The sequence below is a fragment of the Fusarium oxysporum genome, chromosome V (assembly GCF_013085055.1).
Source record: "Fusarium oxysporum Fo47 chromosome V, complete sequence".
Classification (NCBI taxonomy): domain Eukaryota; kingdom Fungi; phylum Ascomycota; class Sordariomycetes; order Hypocreales; family Nectriaceae; genus Fusarium; species Fusarium oxysporum.
The window spans coordinates 4,383,229-4,404,308 of record NC_072844.1 but is presented as its reverse complement, the minus strand read 5'-3'; the positions used below and the strand labels follow the sequence as shown (position 1 = coordinate 4,404,308).

The 21,080-nt window shown below is 49.1% G+C and overlaps 5 protein-coding genes across 5 annotated transcripts; 3 read left to right on the top strand and 2 right to left on the bottom strand.

Annotated features, from left to right (window-relative positions):
• Positions 1–232: 232 nt before the first annotated feature.
• On the top strand, positions 233–1,351 carry FOBCDRAFT_240510 (Pyruvate/Phosphoenolpyruvate kinase-like domain-containing protein; the record flags this gene model as incomplete). Its single annotated transcript, XM_031185400.3, has 3 exons — positions 233–412; positions 471–1,205; positions 1,310–1,351. The coding sequence occupies 3 exons, from the start codon at positions 233–235 to the stop codon at positions 1,349–1,351; spliced, it is 957 nt and encodes a 318-aa protein (XP_031041042.3).
• Positions 1,352–1,998: 647 nt separating this feature from the next.
• Positions 1,999–6,223, top strand: FOBCDRAFT_250905 (uncharacterized protein; the record flags this gene model as incomplete). The annotated part of the gene is made up of 12 exons (XM_059610925.1): positions 1,999–2,061; positions 2,126–2,244; positions 2,308–2,579; positions 2,664–2,688; positions 2,721–3,206; positions 3,288–3,547; positions 3,606–4,058; positions 4,419–4,451; positions 4,501–4,750; positions 5,028–5,196; positions 5,428–5,643; positions 5,861–6,223. The coding sequence occupies exons 1-12, from the start codon at positions 2,017–2,019 to the stop codon at positions 6,221–6,223; spliced, it is 2,691 nt and encodes an 896-aa protein (XP_059467274.1). The 5' UTR covers positions 1,999–2,016.
• Positions 6,224–6,287: 64 nt separating this feature from the next.
• On the bottom strand, positions 6,288–16,425 carry FOBCDRAFT_202404 (uncharacterized protein; the record flags this gene model as incomplete). The annotated part of the gene is made up of 11 exons (XM_031185397.2): positions 6,288–6,387; positions 6,444–7,405; positions 7,456–9,084; positions 9,136–13,978; positions 14,027–14,889; positions 14,948–15,190; positions 15,242–15,407; positions 15,458–15,587; positions 15,660–15,774; positions 15,829–15,896; positions 15,951–16,425. The coding sequence occupies 11 exons, from the start codon at positions 16,423–16,425 to the stop codon at positions 6,288–6,290; spliced, it is 9,594 nt and encodes a 3,197-aa protein (XP_031041039.2).
• Positions 16,426–16,897: 472 nt separating this feature from the next.
• On the bottom strand, positions 16,898–18,687 carry FOBCDRAFT_224756 (uncharacterized protein). The gene has a single exon (XM_031185396.3). It carries the CDS (start codon positions 18,608–18,610, stop codon positions 17,072–17,074), a length of 1,539 nt encoding a protein of 512 aa, XP_031041038.2. The 5' UTR covers positions 18,611–18,687; the 3' UTR covers positions 16,898–17,071.
• A 984-nt stretch (positions 18,688–19,671) lies between these two features.
• FOBCDRAFT_320111 (uncharacterized protein) lies at positions 19,672–20,319 on the top strand (the record flags this gene model as incomplete). The annotated part of the gene is made up of 2 exons (XM_054704820.2): positions 19,672–20,167; positions 20,219–20,319. Coding segments are annotated over 2 exons (597 nt in total), but the record flags the coding sequence as incomplete, so codon positions are not given.
• Between the last annotated feature and the right edge of the window lie 761 nt (positions 20,320–21,080).

The following is a 21,080-nucleotide window of genomic DNA, read 5'->3' as shown; positions in this document are numbered from 1 at the left end:
AATGGGTGGTGGAAGATTGACCGATCGGACTTGCAGAAGTCCGATCGGACATGTGGGTATTACGCCGGTTCGGAATGCTACTATTGTGATAATTTAACGAAAGGTTCATTTCATAACTTATTTAATTGCAGGAGCCTGTTCAACGATAGAATAAAAAATCACAACAAAAAAACAGCTATACAATACAAGTCGATCTAGAAACAGGAAATCACAGAAACCAACATCTATCAACATGTCTCACACTAACGGGAGCACCAACGGTCACAGCAATGGGCACAATGCCTCATCTATCTCCAGCGCTACCAAACTTCGTCAGAGGCTGGAATCCAACGAGATTCTGATCGCACCGGGTGTTTACGAAGGTTTCAGTGCACGCATTGCACTTGAGGTGGGATTTGAGTGCCTCTACATGGTAAGACAGGCTCTTAACCTCTCAAGTAATTTTCATTAACGCTAATATGGCAATACAGACCGGAGCTGGCACTGTCGCATCCAAGCTTGGCCAGCCCGATCTTGGCTTCGCGTCCCTCAACGACATGCGCGAACACGCCGAAATGATCGCAAACCTCGACAATTCTGTACCTTTGATCGCTGATGCCGACACTGGCTACGGTGGCCCCAATATGGTGGCCCGAACCGTTGCGCAATATCACCGCTCCGGCGTTGCTGGCCTCCACATTGAGGATCAAATTCAGACCAAGCGATGCGGTCACCTTGGCGGCAAGGCTGTTGTCGATATCAACATCTTCGAACAGCGCATCGCTGCTGCTTATAAAACTCGCAGAGACCTTGGTTCTGACATTGTTATCATTGCCAGAACCGATGCTCTACAGACCCATGGCTTCGATGAGGCTATTCGCAGGCTCCAGGCTGCCGTCAAGGCTGGCGCGGATGTCGGCTTCCTCGAAGGTATCACTACAGAGCAAGAGGCTCGGGAAGTATGCAATATCATGGCCCCCACGCCTATGCTACTTAACATGGTCGAGCATGGAGCAACTCCATCGTGGACACCTATTGAAGCCAGGGAGTTTGGGTTCAAGCTAATCATTTTCCCTTTTGCATCCATCGGCCCTGCTTATCAGGCTATTAAGGATGTATTCATTCAGATCAAAGAGACAGGAAGGACTGGATTAGATAAAAAGTTTACCCCTAAGAAGCTTTTTACTATCGTGGGACTGGAGCAAGCGACGGCTCTGGATAATGCTGTAGGTGGCAGTCTCTATAGCAAGGTGTAGAGCTTAAAAGCTTTTCTGAATAGTCTTAAGGCTATGAAATAGTATGAGAATATTTTAAATTTTTTCCCCTCTAGCTTTCTGCTAATAGAGACCCTTTCGGATACTGGTTTATATAAAGTGCTTTGGCTCTTATTATGAAATTCTGGGACATATCTGTCTTTGTTAGTTACTTATATTATTAATATTAAACGCCTGTAACCTACACGATAAGCAGGTGGATTAGGTAAACAAGTGGATTAATACGCTATATAGTAAAAAAATCCTTACCTTATATTAAGGAAAAGCTCAAAGAAAAACATATTATAGAGATTATATGGTTAAATAATATATTTCTTAATTTTAGGTATTTTAGGCTTAGATTAAGCTTTTTATATGCCTTTGAAAACCTGCCTTTAAGGTAAAGGTGGAGTGATTTACTCGCTTATTATATATGTTATTCTTAGTTTTATAAATTGGGTTGTGTGTGTTTTTACGATTACTGGGTTTTGGCATAATTTAACACGTCATAGCGATAAGTGGCTTGGGGTTAGGCGCTAAATATCACTTCATCCCCACCGCATCGGACATCCGAAATGTCCTCCTTTACATCCTACTCCGCCTCACGTAATTTACATCATTGACCTATTGCCAGGCGCCTCCTAATTTTGCCAATCCTCCATCGGCCTCTAAATACTAAATAGGTTCCTCTGAGGAGACTATCGCTCCGATGCAATCATCTAGACGGACAGATGATGAATCTGGATCTAGCCGAACTGATTTCGGTGCCGATCAGGCCGATAAGATGTCCAGTCGGCGAAAAGCGTGTAATGATTGTAAACAGCAAAAGGTGCTGCCCCTCTCCCGCATTCCAACACTATTAACACACTACTTGTTGCTGATTATCTACATAGCTTCGATGTGACCTTACCTCTGCCCAAGTTTTAACGGTTTCGGATTATTGTAGCCGGTGCAGACGCCTCGGACTTGCTTGTAGAATTGACGATGGCTTTCGTCGAACTAGAAAACGAAGGTAACGTCAAAGTCAAGTTATGGCGCAAACTATGACGAATGATCATTCTTACCATATCCGTAGGCAACCAACGGACCTGGAAAGTGAAATACAGAGCTTACGAGAGCAGTTGCGAGCCAGCCAGAGCAACACATCAACCTCATCCCAGCATAACGGAACCGACTGGCCCGTTCCAGCACCCGTTGGGACACCTGGTGTCGTGTTTAATACCCTGAACCAGACCGATATTGGCCTTAATTTCTCCCCAGTGAGACCCGATTCTACACCTGTATCTATAGATTTCCCAGATGCCACAACTAATGATGCGGATCTGCAATGTCTCACCACTCGTCCTGGTATCGAACCGCCAACTCAGCATCACGCCTCCCCTTTCCCGTTAGCACGGCCACGAGCACTTGGTAATATAATTCTTCAAATAGAGGAGATTGACGAATTATTCAATATGTAAGTTAGTAAATTACTGGTCAGCCCTTTAGCACAAATCCCTTCGTTGCACCTTACCAATCTATTGCCTTCCGGCTTAGGTACATCAAGCACAACCATCCTTACCTTCCTCTCATCGCCGAGAAGAAAAGCCCCCACGAATACTATGAAAGATCGGACCTGCTGTTCTGGGTGATTATGGCCGTGGCAGCAAGACGGCACAAATCGCAGCCAACTCTCCTACCCAGACTGGCTAGAAATGTGACGGACCTGTTGTGGAAAACCCTGCGGTCTATGTCACACTCCATCTCGACCATTCGTGCGCTATGTCTCTTGTGTACTTGGCCATTTCCCACAAGCAGCAGCACGTCAGACCCTACGTTTATGCTTGTGGGTATCATGCTCCAAATGAGTACACAGATGGGTCTTCATTGTGCCTTCGATGCTCAAGACTTTGCCAAAGTTCCACTGAAGCTTGATACGTCCGAGTATTCCGAATGGGTGCAGACTTGGGAGGCCTGTAACATTGTAGCCATCAGGTTGGTCTTGGCACTAAGCATCTTCTAAACTCTATCCAATAAACCCTTGAACCTTTACTGACCTACAATCGTTTCGAGTAGTGTGAGCATTGGTTGCGGCCTACCGCTATTTTCCCAGGTGTACGAGTCTCCATCAGCAAGTCAGTTTGAATCCTCTTCATCTGAGTCACCTTTTTATTTGCGCCTTCAAATAGAACGGTTCAGGCTTCGTGTCTCCTTATCGTTGGCGAGACCTATGCCGACAGGTGGCGAGGGCGCTCTGACGCGTGAACGATCCATGATGTATCATCTACTGAACTTGGATTTGGATGAGCTTGAGAAGGAATGTTCTGGGTCATGCGGTGAGTACTAAATCTCTACGTTTTGCAAATATCCGCATTTTCTCATCGTCCTCTCAAGACACCGAGGCTTGGTATCTCCTGGCTGCAAGACTCCATCTTCAGGCATTCTACCTTTTCGATCATTTTGCAATGGAGGGCTACAAAGACCGGATTGTGGGACTTTTCTCCACAGCCTACAATCTCGTGGACCTCGGCCAACGGCTTAATGCAAGACTTCAAGGCTTTTTCAATCACTGCCCTTTCTTTTGCTACCAGACATATGTCAACGCTGCATTTGTGCTGCTCAAAATTCTTACCAATGGGTTTTTTAACCCCATCGTAGATGCCAAGGCTGGTAAACAACTTCTTGAGTCTTCCATCACAGGCCTTCGGCAGATGAGTGTTGCGAACAACGATCTACCTGCTCGTCTAGGTGATATCATCGGCTTCTTTTGCGCCCTTCCCGATCCCGCAGTTGTCGGAGGTGTCACGCTCATAGATTTGCAGTTAAAACAAGTCAGGAATAGGCTAAGTATGAGCGTGGTGTACGATTCTTTGTGGACATGGAGGAGGTACTTTCAAATTCATCAGTCGGATACTGATGGAAGTGACAATATACAAGATAAGTCCCACTCAAACCTTTTCCTTTAACACGCTGACATGACAAGGCACGACCTTTACTACATTCCGATGAAATGCAAACCATGTTAGGCTTAAACTACTCTCAGGGTACAAGTAGCTTCTTCGATATAGACTTTCTTCTATAATATATACCAAGCTCAATTGTTCACTTCACTATTTACTTACACATTGTCAGACATAATGTGTATTTAATCCATTAATCCAGATTGGTATATTTATTTTATATTCTATTAAATTTTGCCCCTTGCAGGACGATATCAGCCAGTACCCGAGGGGCATGGAAGTAAGTGCCACTTTGTCGCCAGTCTGCTTATATCTACCACGTCTAATAGGCACCATGTCTTTGGAGACCTCCGGCCGTATACTTGTCTCTTCGAAAACTGTGTTGAATCAAACACCGACTTTGATCGACGCCATCGGTGGCAACTTCACATCTCCCAGTATCACTGGCGCACATGGTCTTATCCATTCAAGTGCGGAAGCATGTTCCCGTCTGCGGTCGAACTGGGGGATCTCGTTCGCCATCACTACCTACAAAACGCGAGCGACGAGCATCTCAGCACCGTCGTGGCTCGCGGCGAGGTATCTGTTTCAAGTGACGTGACTAAAAAATGCCCTCTTTGCAGACAAGCTATTTCGGGCTTGAAGTCATACGTGGGCGGCATCTTGAACAGTTGGCTCTATTCGCTCTTCCCAGGTTTGAAGATGAGGGACTAGAGCATGACGTCGAAAGTGATGAGTAGAACGATGAAGTATCTGAGCTGGGAGCTATCTCGACCGCTGACAACAGTTGGGATGCTTCTTCCAAACCTCATGAGTAACCAGAAACAGGCGAGACAGATAAACAATCGTAATCAAGCGGCCCCCATTCTATGGCTGTCGGACACGATGGTGAAGGCGACGTCACCGCTGGCGAGATGCCAGACGGCGAAGCTCCCAGGCCATCAGCCGCCTCTCCTATCTCTTCTGGTGAACCTGTAATCGAGTCAGGTCGAATGAAGTTCGATGAAGAACTCAAAGCCATGATAGTGGCCGAGGCTAAGGCTAAGCTCGAATAAGGTAGGAAAGCGGCCAAAGCAGCAGCGGAGGCTGAAGCCGCAGCAAAGGGGGCTGCTGAGGAGCTGAAGAAGAACATCCAAGAGGAGACCAAAGCCGAGTTTGAGTAGTCCGCGAAGAAGGTTGGGCATGCCCCGATTGGATTCAAGGAGTAACAGTGGCTTCGCATTGATCCCTCCGACGAAGCCGGCCCAGTTGCCTAGAATGATCGGCCGATCGATACACGCTGTGCTCGCAGGCATCTATCTCTTGAGACATCGCGGACGTTCAATGTTGACTTCGACTTCGACGCGGACCCCGATTGCGTCTTGGTGGAGCGGTGGGTGCCCAAGTGTGAACAAGGCCTGATGTTGAAGCACACGAATGCATCCGTGAGAAACGGGTCAAAAATCAGCTGGAGGAGACGCCAAGCCGGAGGGGTGAGCGTCAGTTTGAGTGGATGCGCAAGAAAGGCAGGCGGCAGACCAAGTCACCATCACTGCTGAATTACTTGGCTGGTATTGGAGGGGGCGAAGGGGACGAATACGAAAACGAGGAGCTTAACAGTGCAACATCTCCCTTGGAAGCGGAGCCAGTCGGCCCAGGAGATTCTGACTCTACTTCCGGAGTTCGAACCATACAACCACAACTTTAGAGTCGTCAATTAACAAACCCTTAGCAGACTCCAGCAACCCCAGGAAACTCAAGCCGGAAGGTGATATTGGAAGTCTATCAGGAAACCTATCCAATGATTCCGAAGACTACCATGACAGTGCCGGCGGGCACATCACCAGTAATGCACGTCGCCTGCGAAGAAGAGTACAGGGCACCAGCTTAGCCTTCCATGACCCTCCACCTGATACAAAACTCGGTGAACAGCAACCTGAAGGGGGAGTCTCTGAGAACGTTTCAGGACACTTGCCCACTAACGATGAAGAGGTTGATGAGGAATCCTTACTTCTTCGCAGGGAGCAGCTTCGACGTTTGCAGAAGACGCAACGCCGCGCGCTATCCTTCTAGGATATAGAGGCTGTAGTAAGAAAGGCGAATTTCTTGAAGTTATAAGAGATAAATACTATATATCCTATGCCGAAATAATGTTCTTCACAAGCTCTGCTGCACAATCCAAGGCCGCTCCAAAACGCTCCGCACCCTCCACTGGACTGACAAAGCATATCTCAAGCCTATTATTGTTAGTATCCATGCTTATAGCAACCACCTTGGGACTAGGGAGACTCACGAATTATCAAACACTGTATAATTTATCCATACAGACTCTGGGTGCGGCATGGTGAAGCCCGGATCTTCTGCTAGCTTTGTTTCCACCATCGTTTGCATAATTAGTTGCGGGTAGCCCCTCTTCCAGACAGGGTCGGAAAACAGTTCGGGCATCTCTTCATCCTTTTGATCCTGCAACATGACCTCGATCACGTCCATCAGCCTGAAGTAGTTGCGGCCCTCGGTCCCCTTGGCAATTTGCGCATTGCACTCGCGTGCCGCCTGTAGAAGTTTGGCACGAGCCTCGCTTCGGGGTACAGCATCGTCAAGAGCAGCGTCGCAAAAGTCCATCACCGACTTCAGAACTACCTGCACAATCTCTGGACGGCCAAGGTGGAAATGCGCTGTTGATACGGTCTCCCAACTGGCTGGCAGGTAGCCAAAATACAGCCGACTGGCTAGCTGGATTGTTAGGTCAACTGTCGCCTTGATGGGCGCGGAATGACTGAGCAAGAGCGTTTTGCCAAATGAATTAATGAGATGCGGGACGTATTGTTTTGTGGATGTGATGGCAAGGTAGTCCTGACGGAGAGTTTCAATGCGACCATCAATGTCTTCTGTTGTTACCAAGGGGATCTCTTTGAGACTGGCTGGATCAACAGGAATGGTACCGTCGCTTGCTGCGGCATTACCAGGGTCAAGAGTGGTGATAGCATTCTGGAGTCTCTGGGAAAGCTGAGAAACCGTCATGAGATCAATCATGGAGTGCTCGAAGATGGTTGCCGAGCGCCCATTGGCGGTGACAATAATCTGGGTGCATTTATCGTGCCAGCGGTTGAAAGAGTCCCCAATGTAGCCAGAGCGGACTCTGTCTGCACGCGTGATGGGGCTATTGTCGTCAAGACACATGACGAATACAGAAGCTTCTATGGCTTCGAGATAAACTGCATTCCTGCTGTCCAAAGAGAGCAGTCTCTGTCGATTCTAAAAGACTGTCAGTTGAATTTCAAGTTGAAGCCCAAAATGCCGCTTACCAGACCCCATGAATCGCGATTATCAGTGGTCAGCATGCCAGCCCAAGACCTGTCTTCCAAGTCCAAATCGACGATTGCTTGGTACGTTGCTTTCAGCATGCCATATGAAACTGTCGTCTCTGCTTGCTTCAGCGGGACTTTGAAGAGATGTCCTCTTCGCAATACAGCAACGTACTCATTGTCTGGGTACTTCATCATTTTGTCACAGTCGATATTTGGCTCTCTTACGGCATTGAAAAGCCAAGATAACGAGTGCCCACAGTTAGCTCTGGTACCGAGGAAGTCAGGCTCCAGCCTGCCAGCGTCACGGTCGGCCTTGAATTCACACAAAGCTGTAGTCAGTATAGCCGCTCGCTCCGCCTGGGTGTGGATTGTTGGGCTATCAAAGTGAGTACCCAAGAAATTTCCAAAGGGCGCGAGTGGGTATCGACGCTTGAGATGCAAGGCCTTAAGAAGTAAGTCGGCGATCCAACTCTCTACGTTGGGATCATCAGCCTGGGCACGCAGTTTATTGTAGAGTCTGCGACCAAGGCTATCTGGTGCTGCTAAGGCATGGGCTTTGCGACTGAGCTCTTTGTACTCCTCCCGGGTGTGAGCAAAATGGCCGATGCTGTTGAGAAGATCCTTGACGGCCTCGTTGAGGTCGACGAGCGGGTACCTGGGTAACTCTTTGCAAGTCCGACAACAATAGAAGCCGTGATTAGTCTGAGCCTGCTCGCCGGTCGATAAAGACGATTCTTCTGTGGCAGTGCCAATTACTTTCGGTCCTGATTGCCTGATCTCATCAGGAATCAATTTAGATCGCGAAGCAACTGTGGCCGTAAGGGCTGTGATGCTGCCGGCGCCGCTCAATTCTGATGTCTGTAGATTAACCTGGAATGTGCGCACCATCCAATTCTTCAACTCAATACTGACGAGAGAATCCAGCCCGATTGTGGCTAAAGACTGATCGACCCGAATCTCCTCTATCGGTCGGTCGAGGAAGACAGCAAACTTGGCGAGTGCAGCGTCTTGGATCAGCTGCTCGGCCTCGACCATGGTCTTGACACCAGCCAGTGCCTCTGCAAAGTCGATCTTGTCGCTTTTGGCGGCGCCAGTGGTCTTTTGCTCCAGAGTATGTTGTAATTGGTTGAAAACGGGATTATGGAGCAGATACTCGTCGTTGGCTTCCATCATTGACAGACGCGTTACTCCCTGGATTGATTGGTGTAGGCCATCCTTTTGAGCAAGATCTGTCATGAGGTATTCGAAGTTTGCAAAGAACTCGTCAAAGGAGATATCCATGACACTGTTTTGTCGGAGACTTGCCCTAATAGTACTAATTGTGGTCTCATTCTGGGATGCCTCCAAAGCGCCGTGGGCATCAATGGAGACAGCGCCGATGTTGAGGGAGACATACTGAGTATACGGGTGATTGGCATGAGCACGTGCAAAGGCATCTTGGAAGCCATTGCCAGCTGCGTAGTTTGACTGGCCAGACTTGCCAATCACTGACACAATAGATGACAGTGCCACGAAGAAGGCCAAGTCCGGGCTGGCGAAATACTTGTCTAGATTGATGGTTCCAACAATTTTGGGCTGAAGTGGCTGTTTCCACTCATCGACAGTCATTTGGGAAAAGGTTCGATCCTAGAAAGTGTCAGAATAGTGCATTGGTCCATGTGGATAACAGTAACCTACCCTCAGAGCCAAAGCGCCCTGCACAACGCCTCTTACTGGAGGCAGCGCCCTGCAAAATGAGACAGCATTCCTCATCTGCTCCTCATTGGTGACGTCACATTTCAGTAGGTGGAGCTGACCACCATGCGCTTCCACTGCTGCCATATGCTTACGTCTCGTCTCATCGTCGATGGTGCGCCGAGAGAGGGAGACAATATGTCCGGCTCCACGGGCAGCGAAAAAGTGACATATCCGTGAGGGTAGATCGCCAAGACCTCCTGCCACGATGTAAGTTCCGTCTTTCCGGAGTCGCAGAGGTGTTGGTTGCGCTGGTAGACATTTGACTCTTGAAGTGGGCTGTGTCACGAGAACAACTTTTCCTATGTGTTTTCTCGCACTCACAAGGCGGAAAGCATCCTCGACCTGCTCGATGGGATACACCTTGGCTGGTTCCATCGGACAAAGTGCCCCTGACCCAATGAGTTTGACGATTTCACCAAGAACGCGGTATATCTGGTCAGCCTTTCGTGTAGCCAGAGTTATCAGATCAAAGGGATGGAACGTGATTGACTTTTCAAATGCAGCCATGCTCAGAAGAGAGGCTTTGTGCATCTCAGTCTTCACCAGATCAATAAAGACGCCCAAAATTTTAACGCAGTCAAGGCTCTCTCTAAGCATCTCTCCCGTTGATGTGCTCAGCACAAGATCCACACCCTCCCCTCCTGTAAGACGCATGATACTCTGTTTAACTGAACCTGACCGGCTAGAATAGATATGACTTTCTGGGATGCCGTAAGTTTCTATGAGAAATTGCCGTTTCTCGCGGTTGCCGACCGTACAGAAGATCTCTGCTCCAATGGACTGGGCAAGTTGAATTGCCGCTTGCCCAACCGCTCCGGATGCAGAATGGATGAGAACGGATTGTCCTTTCTCGAGGTTGGCCAGGTTCCTAATACATTGGTATGCAGTCACATATGCGTACGGTATTGATGCTGCTGTAGTGTTACTCATCCAGTTGGGCGTCTTGTGGGCATGGTATCCGTTGACACGTGACAGGTTGCTATATGGCTGAGCACCAAAGCCCATGACCCTGTCTCCCACCTGAAACGAGTCCCTCATATCTGGGCCAACGGCTGTTACTACGCCTGCGAATTCGCCGACCATTTGCGTATCGGAATTCATTTGTCCGAGGGCCACGCACACATCTCTGTAGTTGACCCCGTAGGCATCTGGTTTGACCTCGATCTGGTCAGCTCCTAATTCTGGCAACAAGTCACCATCCACGAATCGGAGAGAGCCTAGTAAGCCGGGAGTAGCGACTTCAAGCTTGAGAGCCCGGTCACCTTGATGAAGAGCAGTCTCTGTCTGGGTCATAGTAGAGTCATTCCAGCTGCTACGAGCCCATTTCAAAAATGTGGCATCTGGCAATACCCGAGGAATCAGTAGTCGGCCATTCTCATTGGCGATCTCAGGCTCCAGAGACTTTTCATCATGAGTTCCTGGCCAGAAGCACTTTTGTAAGACCCCAGCTACTGCGTGCCCGGCTAGCTCGGGACTGGGAGCAGGATCACGGATGTCGAGCGTGACGAACCCAGTGTTGCCACTTTCGCGACGGAGGACTCGTATAAAAGCATTTACCACGCCCTTGTATGCCGTTGATACTGGATCGGGAGTATCTTGAATGACGACCCAGACTATCTTGGCCTTTGAGGCAAGAAGAGCATTGAGTGTTGTGAATAATTGAGGCTGAGGGTCGAGGAGTAGAGGCGTCTCAGCGCGATCAACGACCAAGTAGAGCGTGTCCTCGCTGATATCTACTCGATCCCATGTGCACTCGCTTATCTGGGCATCGGTCGAAGTAGACTTGATATACTTAGAAATCTCGACAATCCCATCATCGGCCACATCTTCGATGAGTACAATCTTATTGTTTCCCGTACTATGTCCGTTGGTTAACGGGGCTACAGCTTTGGAAACCATCATGCTGTTGCGCGCAACATGTATTCCGCCAAAGCCGTTCCTTGATAGTATCGTATCCCATTGCTCTCTATACATCAGCGCAGTGTCCTCTCGGAACTCGTCCTCATGAGCCCACCATCCAGATAGGGTGCCAAATATGAGACCGATAACTGCGCCTTTAGGTGAGTTCTCGACGAGGATGAGGCTTCCGCCGGGGCGGAGAAGCTTTCGCACATGCTCCATCGTGACGTCCATCCGCTTCGTCGCATGCAGAACGTTCGATGCCACGATGACATCATATGATTCAGGCTGAAAGCCCTGTGCGAGAGGATCGCCTTCCACATCCAGCGTCTTGAAGTCCATATAAGACTCCCAGTCGGCGAAGGTGCTGCGAGCTTCTTCAAAGAAGCCGCTTGATATGTCCGTGTACGTGTACTGCCCGATGGGAAGGCCGCCACTACTGTTTCGACCGGCAATTCCACCGAGAAGTCGCTTTGTGCAGCCGCCCGTCCCCGCGCCAATCTCCAGAAAGCGAAGTCGTGGATTCTTGAATGTTAGAAGCTGAAGATATGCAACTGCAGCTTCATAGTCACCACTGAAGGTTCCACCCTCGTAAGCCCTTATCAGGAGGTTCCCTTCCAGCATAACACTCAAGGCATCGGATGTACCGCTTAGAATTCCGGGAAGAGCTCTGCCGACACGTGCAAGTAGTTGCAGCTCGGGTGCATTGGTGAGGGAGTCAATGCGCTTCAATATGCTGACTTCATCCTCCAAGCATAAGCCTGACATGATCTGGCTGCAATAATCAGAGCTAACCCACTTCTTCATCCATTCAAGATACTTGACCAGATGAGGGCTCGTGATCTCAACGTTGTTGGCCTCAACGTAGGTCAGTGCATCCCGGATCCAAATGGATGCCGCCTGGTCGGCTACACGGAAGCTTTCCTCAGCTTCGACAGCAGAAACTTTGCTTCCTTCATAGTTATATGTCATATTCTCATCCAAGCCCAGTGTGGTGGAGAGAAAATGAGAGAACGAAGCTTCTGTCATAAAATCCGCATCCAGGTTCCATTCTAGCCGATTAACTTTATCCTGGACGAAGGGCCGATTCTCATCTTGATGCGCCTCGCCGATGGCTCTGAGGTTAACCAAAAGTTTGATGACTGGTCTGAACTGGCCATCCGTCTCTTCTTGGAACACCCAAGACTGACCTGTAGATGCTTTTAGCCCATCGGGCTCGATCTGCATGGCGGCAGTCAGGCTATCGCCTGCTCGTGACGAGACTTTGGCATCAATTTCCAGCAGAGTAATCTTGGTTGGAACACAGGGAGCGTTGGACACAAACTTCTTGAAAAGTATCCCACTGAGCTGGTGAACAGCATCGAGGGTGATTGGGTGAATGATGTGAGGTCTGAAGGAGCGATATGGCATCAAAGAAGCCACGTCTGGAACAATGATATCGAGAAGGCCTTGTTTGTTGCCGTATTTCAAAGAATCAATCGGACTGAATGCCCCGTCCCATTGGTTGCCGGTAAGCTTGGCGAACTCGTAGAACTCGGCCTTTGTCATCTCCATATTACAGCTCTGTCGAGCATCATTAAGGAGTTGCATCGATTCTTCCCTGCGCAAATCTGTTTCTCTTGTCCCATTCACTTCATCATCCTCAGTGCTTTCATATTCGACCGTAATTTCACCGGAGCAGTTTTCGGTCCATGTTCCATTCGCATTGTCATATGACCAAATTCGGAACGTTTCCCAACGACTGCCTTCATATTGGCGTGAGGTGGACATGCTGAGCTGCACTTCAACTTCGCCAGACTGCTCATCATTATCTGACTCGTTGAGGACAATGGACTTCGAAATGGCCACATCACGGAGGATGAATCTTGAAATCGACTGCTTAGCATCTCTCAGCTGTACAAGCTGCTTCATTGCCTCGATAGCCATGGTAAGGTAGCCTGCGCCCGGATACAATGTAAAGCCCTCGACCACATGATCACGCAGCCACGGCAAGGCGTCCAAGTTGATGAGGTATCTCCAGCGCGGCTCTTGAACAGTGCTCGCCGGATCTAGTAGGCCGACTAAATCATGTGGTGGAAACTTGCGAAAACGGTGATCCTTGCTTAGTCTAGACTCGTGCCAGAATGGAGCAAGATCCCAGGGATAAGATTTCAAATCTCGGATAATTTCAGGCTCTCCTTCATCGGTCATCTTGAGTACGGCTTCCAGATCAACCTTGAGACCTAGCTCAAAGATCTTGCCAGCGAGGGATAAGACTGTCTGTACAGCGTTCTTGTGACGCACGAGAGCAGAGAAGTATTCGAATTTGAACTTTGCGCCCCCTGATGGTGCAAGTGTTTGACGGGAAGGGCCTGCCAAGGCTGGATGAGGACCAATTTCGATGAAAATACTTGTGTCCATCCCCGGTTCGTTTCTTAGTTGATCATCCCGCAGCAAAGCCAATGCCTGGCTGAATTTGACCTGCGATACTAAGTTCTCGCTCCAGTAGTCGGCGCCGAATGCTGCTGATTTGGTTCTACTGGTAACGCTTGAGTAGAATGCAACATCGCTTCGTACGTCAGAGGACTCGATATTTTGCATCGCTTTATGGTAATCCTGTGCGATTCGCCGCATATGATGCGAGTGATACGCAGTATCAACTTTAAGTTTGCGGGCAAAGATTCCCTCGGCGTCAAGTAGAGACTTTAACTCTTCAATGGCAGCCAAGTCTCCCGAGATTGTACTGCTCTCTGGGCTATTCACACAGGCTACACTGACAACTCCAGTTGTAACCCTATCAATATATCGCTGCGCTTCGGCCTCTCCCAGGCTGACTGCCATCATGGAGCCAGGCACCTCAGCCGCTGCTTTTGCATTCGAGGAAGCAACACCACGGTGATAGGCACTATTGAACATCAGTTACATCGTCTCGTAGGGTATGCACTTGACTCACACAATGATGGCGTTGTCTCTGCTCAAGGCACCGGCAGCATATGCAGCAGCAACTTCACCAGAGCTGTGGCCAACAATCCGGCTGGGCCTTATAGAAAGACTCTCTAGTACATCCACAAGCGCAATCTGAATGGCCGTCGTCGCAGGCTGGGAGATCTCAGCCTCGCCAATCCGCGACTCGCTCTCCGCTTTAAGTAACTCATCAATGAGGCTCCACGAGCCTCCTTCACTCAATATGGTACTCTCCATAGCCATCATTGATTGTCGGAAGCATAGTGACGAGTTGATTAGTTCACGACCCATCGCATGCCATTGGGCACCTTGTCCGGAAAAGACAAAGGTGAGCGGTGCAAGAGTGGTCGCTCTCTTCGGATGAACCATTTGATCTAATTCTTCCAGCAGCTCCATGCATGTCGATGCGACGATAGCTCGGCGGAATGATAGAACAGACTTGCGAACACCCAGCGTGTAAGAAAGGCTGCGTAGAGTCTGAGGATTCAGTAGATGGGTATTTGCCCACTGCTTGGTATTTTCAAGTGTTGATAGTAAAGCCTTCTCGGTTGATGCACTAACAACAAACAATTGCGGCGTAGAATCGATAACAGTAGTGACATCAGTAGAAATTGAAGATCCATTCGGAGAAGCCAAGTGAGTGTTTATGAATCCATTGGTGGCTCCATTACATGACTGAGTGCCATTCTGATCAGTGGATGTCCCATTCGTATTCCCGTTAAGCTGGTGTTTGGAGCCTGGATCTTCAAGGATAACGTGACAGTTAGTTCCTCCGTACCCAAATGAGTTGACAGATACTCGAGCCGGGCCATTGTGCTGTGGTGTTGGCAGCTTTGTAAGTTCACTTGGGATCTGCTTGCATGTTAGCGCGTCCTTTATCGAGTTTGATGACTTTAAAACTTGTTTGTACCTTTATCTTCTTCTCATAGAGCTTTAGAGACGGCTTTGGTTTGATGAAGTTGAGGTTAGCAGGAATCTGGCCATGTTTGAGAACGAGTATGGATTTCAACAAGCCAGCGATGCCAGAAGTAGCTTCAAGGTGGCCGATGTTCGTCTTGACTGAGCCGACGTATAGGTCATCTCTCCTGCCAGATCCTTCGCAGAAGACCTTGGATATCGATGCTATCTCCTCGCGGTCGCCTGCTTGCGTTCCCTAATTATTCTTCTCAGACTGAGTCTTCTTTTGACATACCAAGAGACTTACAGTGCCGTGTGCCTCGACGAATGACGTATCGGCAGGATTCAGTCCAGCCTCTTGGTATACACGGAGGGAGAGAGCTGCCTGTGCCTCGCTGCTTGGAGTGTTCAGGCCTGGCGTTTTGCCGTCTTGGTTCATGCCCGAATTGGCGATGATGGCATGTACTCGATCACTGTCATCTTGGTAAACATGCTGAGTGGCTTCGAAGGATCCATGACTTACCCGTCCTTAAGCGCGTGGTCCAAACGCTTGAGTACTATTGTGGCAACCCCTTCACCGCGTCCATACCCAGCGCCTCTCGAGTCAAAGGCATAGGACTTTCCATCTGGATTGAGCATTCCCATGCCACTCACTACATGGATATTAGCGCGATGTTCGTATCTGACTTACGATTCACAGGCAGTGCAGACGAAGAACAACTCACTTATGCTTAGAACGTCTGGTTGAATGACAAGCTGCGAGCCGCCAACCAAGGCGAGATTCGACTCGCCCAATCGAAGGCTGTGGCATGCTTGATGCAAGCCGACAAGACTACCAGACTACGCAAAGTCAGTAAAGCACTCGTGTGACATTTCAGTTCTTGGATTTCATACGCAGCCAGTGTCAATCGTCATGCAGGGACCCCGCAGGTCGAAACAGTACGATATTCGGTTTGATAGGACTGATTGGTGTAAGCCGTGAGTACAGGCATCATTGGCTAGCTGCATCGACTTACTAGACTCGCCCGTTCCATTCAGGTGCGTCCTACCAATTGTGGACAAGTCTTTGTGCCCCATGCGGTCGTAGCTCCTCTCGAATATGCTGGCATACACGCCAGTGTTGGAGCCGCGCAGTGTTTCAACGGGAATACCAGCGTCTTCGATAGCTTCATACGTCGTCATAAGAAAGAGACGCTGTTGCGGATCCATCGAGTGTGCTTCCGCGCTCGAGATGCCAAAGAACTTGGCATCAAACTGGGAAATGTCATCGCGGAGGAAATATCCGTGCTTGGTCACCATAGACTGCTTTGCATCTGGATAAGCATCGAACCACGAATCTGCGTTCCAGCGGTCTTTGGGAATTTCAGTCTGCCCATTGCGGCCCTCCGACAGCAGTTCCCATAGCTTGTCTAAGTTGTTAGCTCTACCTGGAAGCCTACAACCAACGCCGATAATGGCGATCGGGGTCGGGGGGCTTATATTTCGAGACATGACGTTATTGCGACAACGATACGATGGTTTTAGATTTGTATGGGAGAAACAATACAAACGGTCTACATATATCACCTTTTCTGTTCTTGTACACTATAACTATAACTTTTGTCAACTGGTCACGTATCTACTTCGCAGGCCAAGGTGTTCCCCCTCTTCGAAGGATTCAGGCTCGCCCCGTCCCTGCGGACGAAACAGCTCATTCTGGCTTGCGAGCCCGATGGATCACAGTTTTTGTCCGCGTCATAGTAACAATAGGCTAAATTGGTCGGCAGTCAACTATCAAGATCCGAAATTCGGTCGCGCACGAAAATATCTCCAAGATCTGGTGGCGGCGCGGCTAGTCAATGCTTGTTTGCCGCTCTAGGCAAAATCGGAATCAATGGCTCCTTGTGGCCAGGCGTAGGATCGTGGAGCCATAAGCCTTCACTATAGTACGATTCAGAGCTCAGAGGGACAGATATAGTATAGCATTTACCCTGCCAATGGCAAATGAAAGATACCTATTATTTCCGACCGGAAGGATCGTGGGGTTGCATCAGCTACCCTAGAAGGTGGCGAAAGGATGGGGTCTCAGACATGTATGGCACGCTCTATTGGACAGCAGCCCAAGAGCCGCAGAAATGTGCCTCACGTAAGCCAGATCCTACAACTTGCTTGGCCGTGCATCCGCGAGCCCGGCTAAATGCTCCTCCACCACGGCCCAGGTCTCGGGTGGCAAGATTGCCATCATCCACGTATTGCCCTGGCCATCCTTGCCACCCACTTGGAACATGTTACGAATGTGCGTATTGTGCTCCAGCGAAGTCCACTGGTGCCATGCAAGCTTGCCCGGAGACTTCCCATGACCGACTGTGGCGGGGGCAATGACAGCGGGGGAGAAGTCGATTGAGTCAAAAAAGCCCATTTTACTAAAGTTGGACACGACCAGGATGAAGGCGTCTTGGGCGGCAAAGACGGGAGGGTTCTCCTTGTCCTTCGCGTAAGACTCCCTCAAGAGATGTAGCTGCGCGTGCACTTGCGGGGCCTTGGTCAGCGCCGCCACAGATTCCCTCACTAGAAGGGCGGTTCTCGCCAGTGGCTGCTGCTGAAGCGCTTGTAGCGTGGTGTTGGTCGAGGTCGAGAACGTTGCATTGGCGATGAATACAGGACTCGAGTCGGGCTTGTCCTTGCGTTGGGGGAATGTTTCTGGTAAACAGTGTCTCGCCTCATACATGCCCATCACATGAATGGGTCGATCCACCGCAGGAAGGATACCACAGCAGAGCCGCGCTGCCCATGCGGCCAAAATATCGGCGTCGCTTACAAATTGTCCATTGAAAAGGGCTCCCTTTGGAATAACTTCGAGTTTATCCGAACCGCAGCCACCGACGAAGTCCATCTTGATCCTCTGTAAGGTAGAGTCTGGCAGCACGAGCATACGTCGCACTGATATTGGATATCTTACGACGTGCTCCAAGTATGTTTCGTATGTCTTTTTAAAGGCTTCAGGGCTCAGCTGCATATCCTTCAGAGCGTAAGGCTCTTTGAGCGGCGGAGATCCAATATTCTTCAGAGGGTCGTCGTATGCACCCATAAAAGGCGGGATATCGTCGTAGCGTCCGTCAAGATCCATCGACCACGCGAGGATTAGAGCTTTGATCCCCATGAAGTCACATACGACATGAACCCAGCGGATACTGATCAGTGTCGCATCATTGAAAAGGGCTATGTGGACGCCAATAATGGGCTCTTGACGCCGAATGTGCTCAGTAAAATCAAGCGCCCATTCAGGCCCAAGGGTTAACAAGTTGAATTGCGAAGTGATTCCGGGAAACAGTTCGGCCTTGCCTCTTGCCCTTGGGAGGTTTTTTGCAACAGGATGATCCGCAGTTTTCACCGAGAAGATCTCTTCTGAAAATTGAAACGCCGGGCGCTCATGAGTATATGTTCTTGGTGCATGGATCTCAAGCTTGTCGTCCTTGTTTAACTGCAAGCGGCCGCCCAATTTTCTCCAGTCGCCCATGCTGAGAAGATGCGTGAGAGCTGCGCACAGCTTCTGTGTGTCAAGGACTGCATCAAACCGCAGTGTCCAGTGTTGCATATACCGATTAATAGGGGAGTCATCGAACTCATGCAAGGGGAACACAATGTCAGATGTCGACATGTTCGCCAGTTCAGGAGCAGTGGTATTTCCTGAAGACATTGAGGTGACTGCGAGCGACTGCGAGCGACGTGGTGAGATATAGTTTCAGAGGACGCGAAGAGGCTATACCATCTTGCATAGTAATTGCAAGATTTCATAGCGAGGTCTTAATTTATCAACCCCGGAAATTAGTAAATCCCTCTGTGGAACTGTAGCATAGCCTCTGCAAACCCCCCGCATAACGAGACTTCGTCGGGCCGCTTTCCGGATAAAGGCTTTAGGCAGATAGTGCTACAGGCTGTATAGAAAGAAATTCATATCAAACTCAATCCTTACTTATAAAAATAACACTTTTGCTTTATACATTTATTTAAATACTCTTAAATGCTTTTTAGAAAATAAATAATAAGTAATCGGGAGGCTGGGTCGAGGCCAGTAAGGGAGAGAAAGATAAGATACCTTAATCGACACATCTGGAATGATCAATTTTAAATTTTCATACTATGAGACATTCACTCTCCACCGAACAAATAGTCTGCACCCGATTCTCTATAGACCATTGCTCGGCTGTGGACCGCCTAAGACATACGCCAAGTCCCTTCAGCGCAATGTTTTGAAGTAATACCAATATTCCATTCCAGGGATGTCATCTTCTTCAACGGCTTTGTACTTAAAACCTTGGCAATCTCCTGCCTGGGTCATTGATCTCCGTCAAGCATCGTAAGCTTTCTTAAAACACCACAACAATAATGAAGAGTTATATTCTTGCAACAAGTCTTTTGGGGTCTGTAGGCATAGCTTCAGCAGCTGAATACCCTTCAATGATTATGGATACATGGTGTATCACGTACCTATCTACCTATCTTGCCCCGATATCTGCGCAGCCCGCTTCGTCACCGTCGAGACACCTGACGTTTTTCGGAAACAGCTCAGCTGCAACGGCCTCCTGTACGAAGACTTTCTACTTGCTAAATTTGTGTTGAACTAGCATTGATGATTTGGCAGACACAAATGATCAGAGCATAATTGCTTCGGAAACTGTAACAACACCTACACTTGACTCTGACTTGTCGACTTTGAGTGTAGCACGAACTGACTCTGAGGCGCCATCCTCTGGTCCGATGACCGGATCCTTGACCGAGCCAATTGTCACACCTTCGCTATCTGCAACAGACATAACCTCTTCCACCCTTCCCACCTCCACCGGTGTTGTAGAACCACCCGGACGATCTGTCATCTTCCTCGTCCAGGCACCCAGTAACCAAAAACGCGATATTAAGAAACGAGAAATCGGAGGCTTTGTCGGCGCTGATAACCCAGATGTTTGTACCTTTGCTTTGACCTTCAACTTGGCCGAAGGTCAGCTGTTCGTTAACGGTTTACCGACGTCTTATGTTGGTGAGGATTACAAGGCGCTGGGTGTCCAAGATGAAGACTCTTTTGTCCAGGGCTCCATTACGAAAACCTTTGGAACTACTGGCCGAACACTCTTTTTCAAGAACTCGGGCCTACCAAATGGTGAGGCAGGTTTCTGTCAGGACTCTAGTGGCCAAGTATACATCACCTTTAGTGCTAGTCCTCCTGGATGCGTTCCAGTTACTCTGGGTGTCTATGACGGTAAGAATAACGTCGGTGCTTTTACAATGTCACATGCTTATCATGATACAGTTACGCAATGTCAAAATAGTCAGCTTGTGGGTTTTGAGACTTCAACTTCCGCTTTACCAGTCACATCTGAGGAAACGACACTTGAGCCAACAACATCTGAGGCAACAACACCTGAGGTAACAACACCTGAGGTAACAACACCTGAGGCAACAACACCTGAGGCTGTCAGTTCCGGAGGTGTCAGCAGCGGAAAGCCCACAACAGCAGAAACGACCGTATCTACAGAGTTCAATTCTCTGAGCTCTGCTGAACCAAGTAGTACCTTTTCCGAACCATCTGGTTCTGAAGCATTTACCACCGTTTCCTCCCAGATTGTTCCCACCGCCTCCTCCCAGATCATTAACACATCTACCTTGACCTCTTCGCAAATATTCGGCTCTGTGTCATCCACCGTTTCTTCCGAACCTGGTACTGGAGTATTTTCCACTGTTTCTTCCCAAACGATCAGTTCATCTGCCTCAGCCATTAGTTCTGAAGCCCCCATCACCGTTTCTTCCCAGATTGTTGATACATCTGCCTCAACCCTCACACAGACATTCGGCGTTGTAACATCTACCATTGCCTCTTCCGAACCTGTTGAATCTTCTGTCACCACCCAGTCATCAATCTTCTCCAGCGATTTAAGTACTGAGGCATCTTCGTCTACTGAGCAGGAGGTTACAAGTTTGCTCACAGTCACGTCAGATGGGCCAACCGATACGACCTCTGAAACTTTTGGCTCAACCTCAGAGACGTCGTCAGAGTCAGCTAGCCCAAGTACGTTGTCAAGTACTGAAGAGACAACTATAAACGAGTCTACGACCTCTTCAGAGTCTACAACAGAGATCACATCCACTACTACCGAGGCCAGTACCGCAGACAC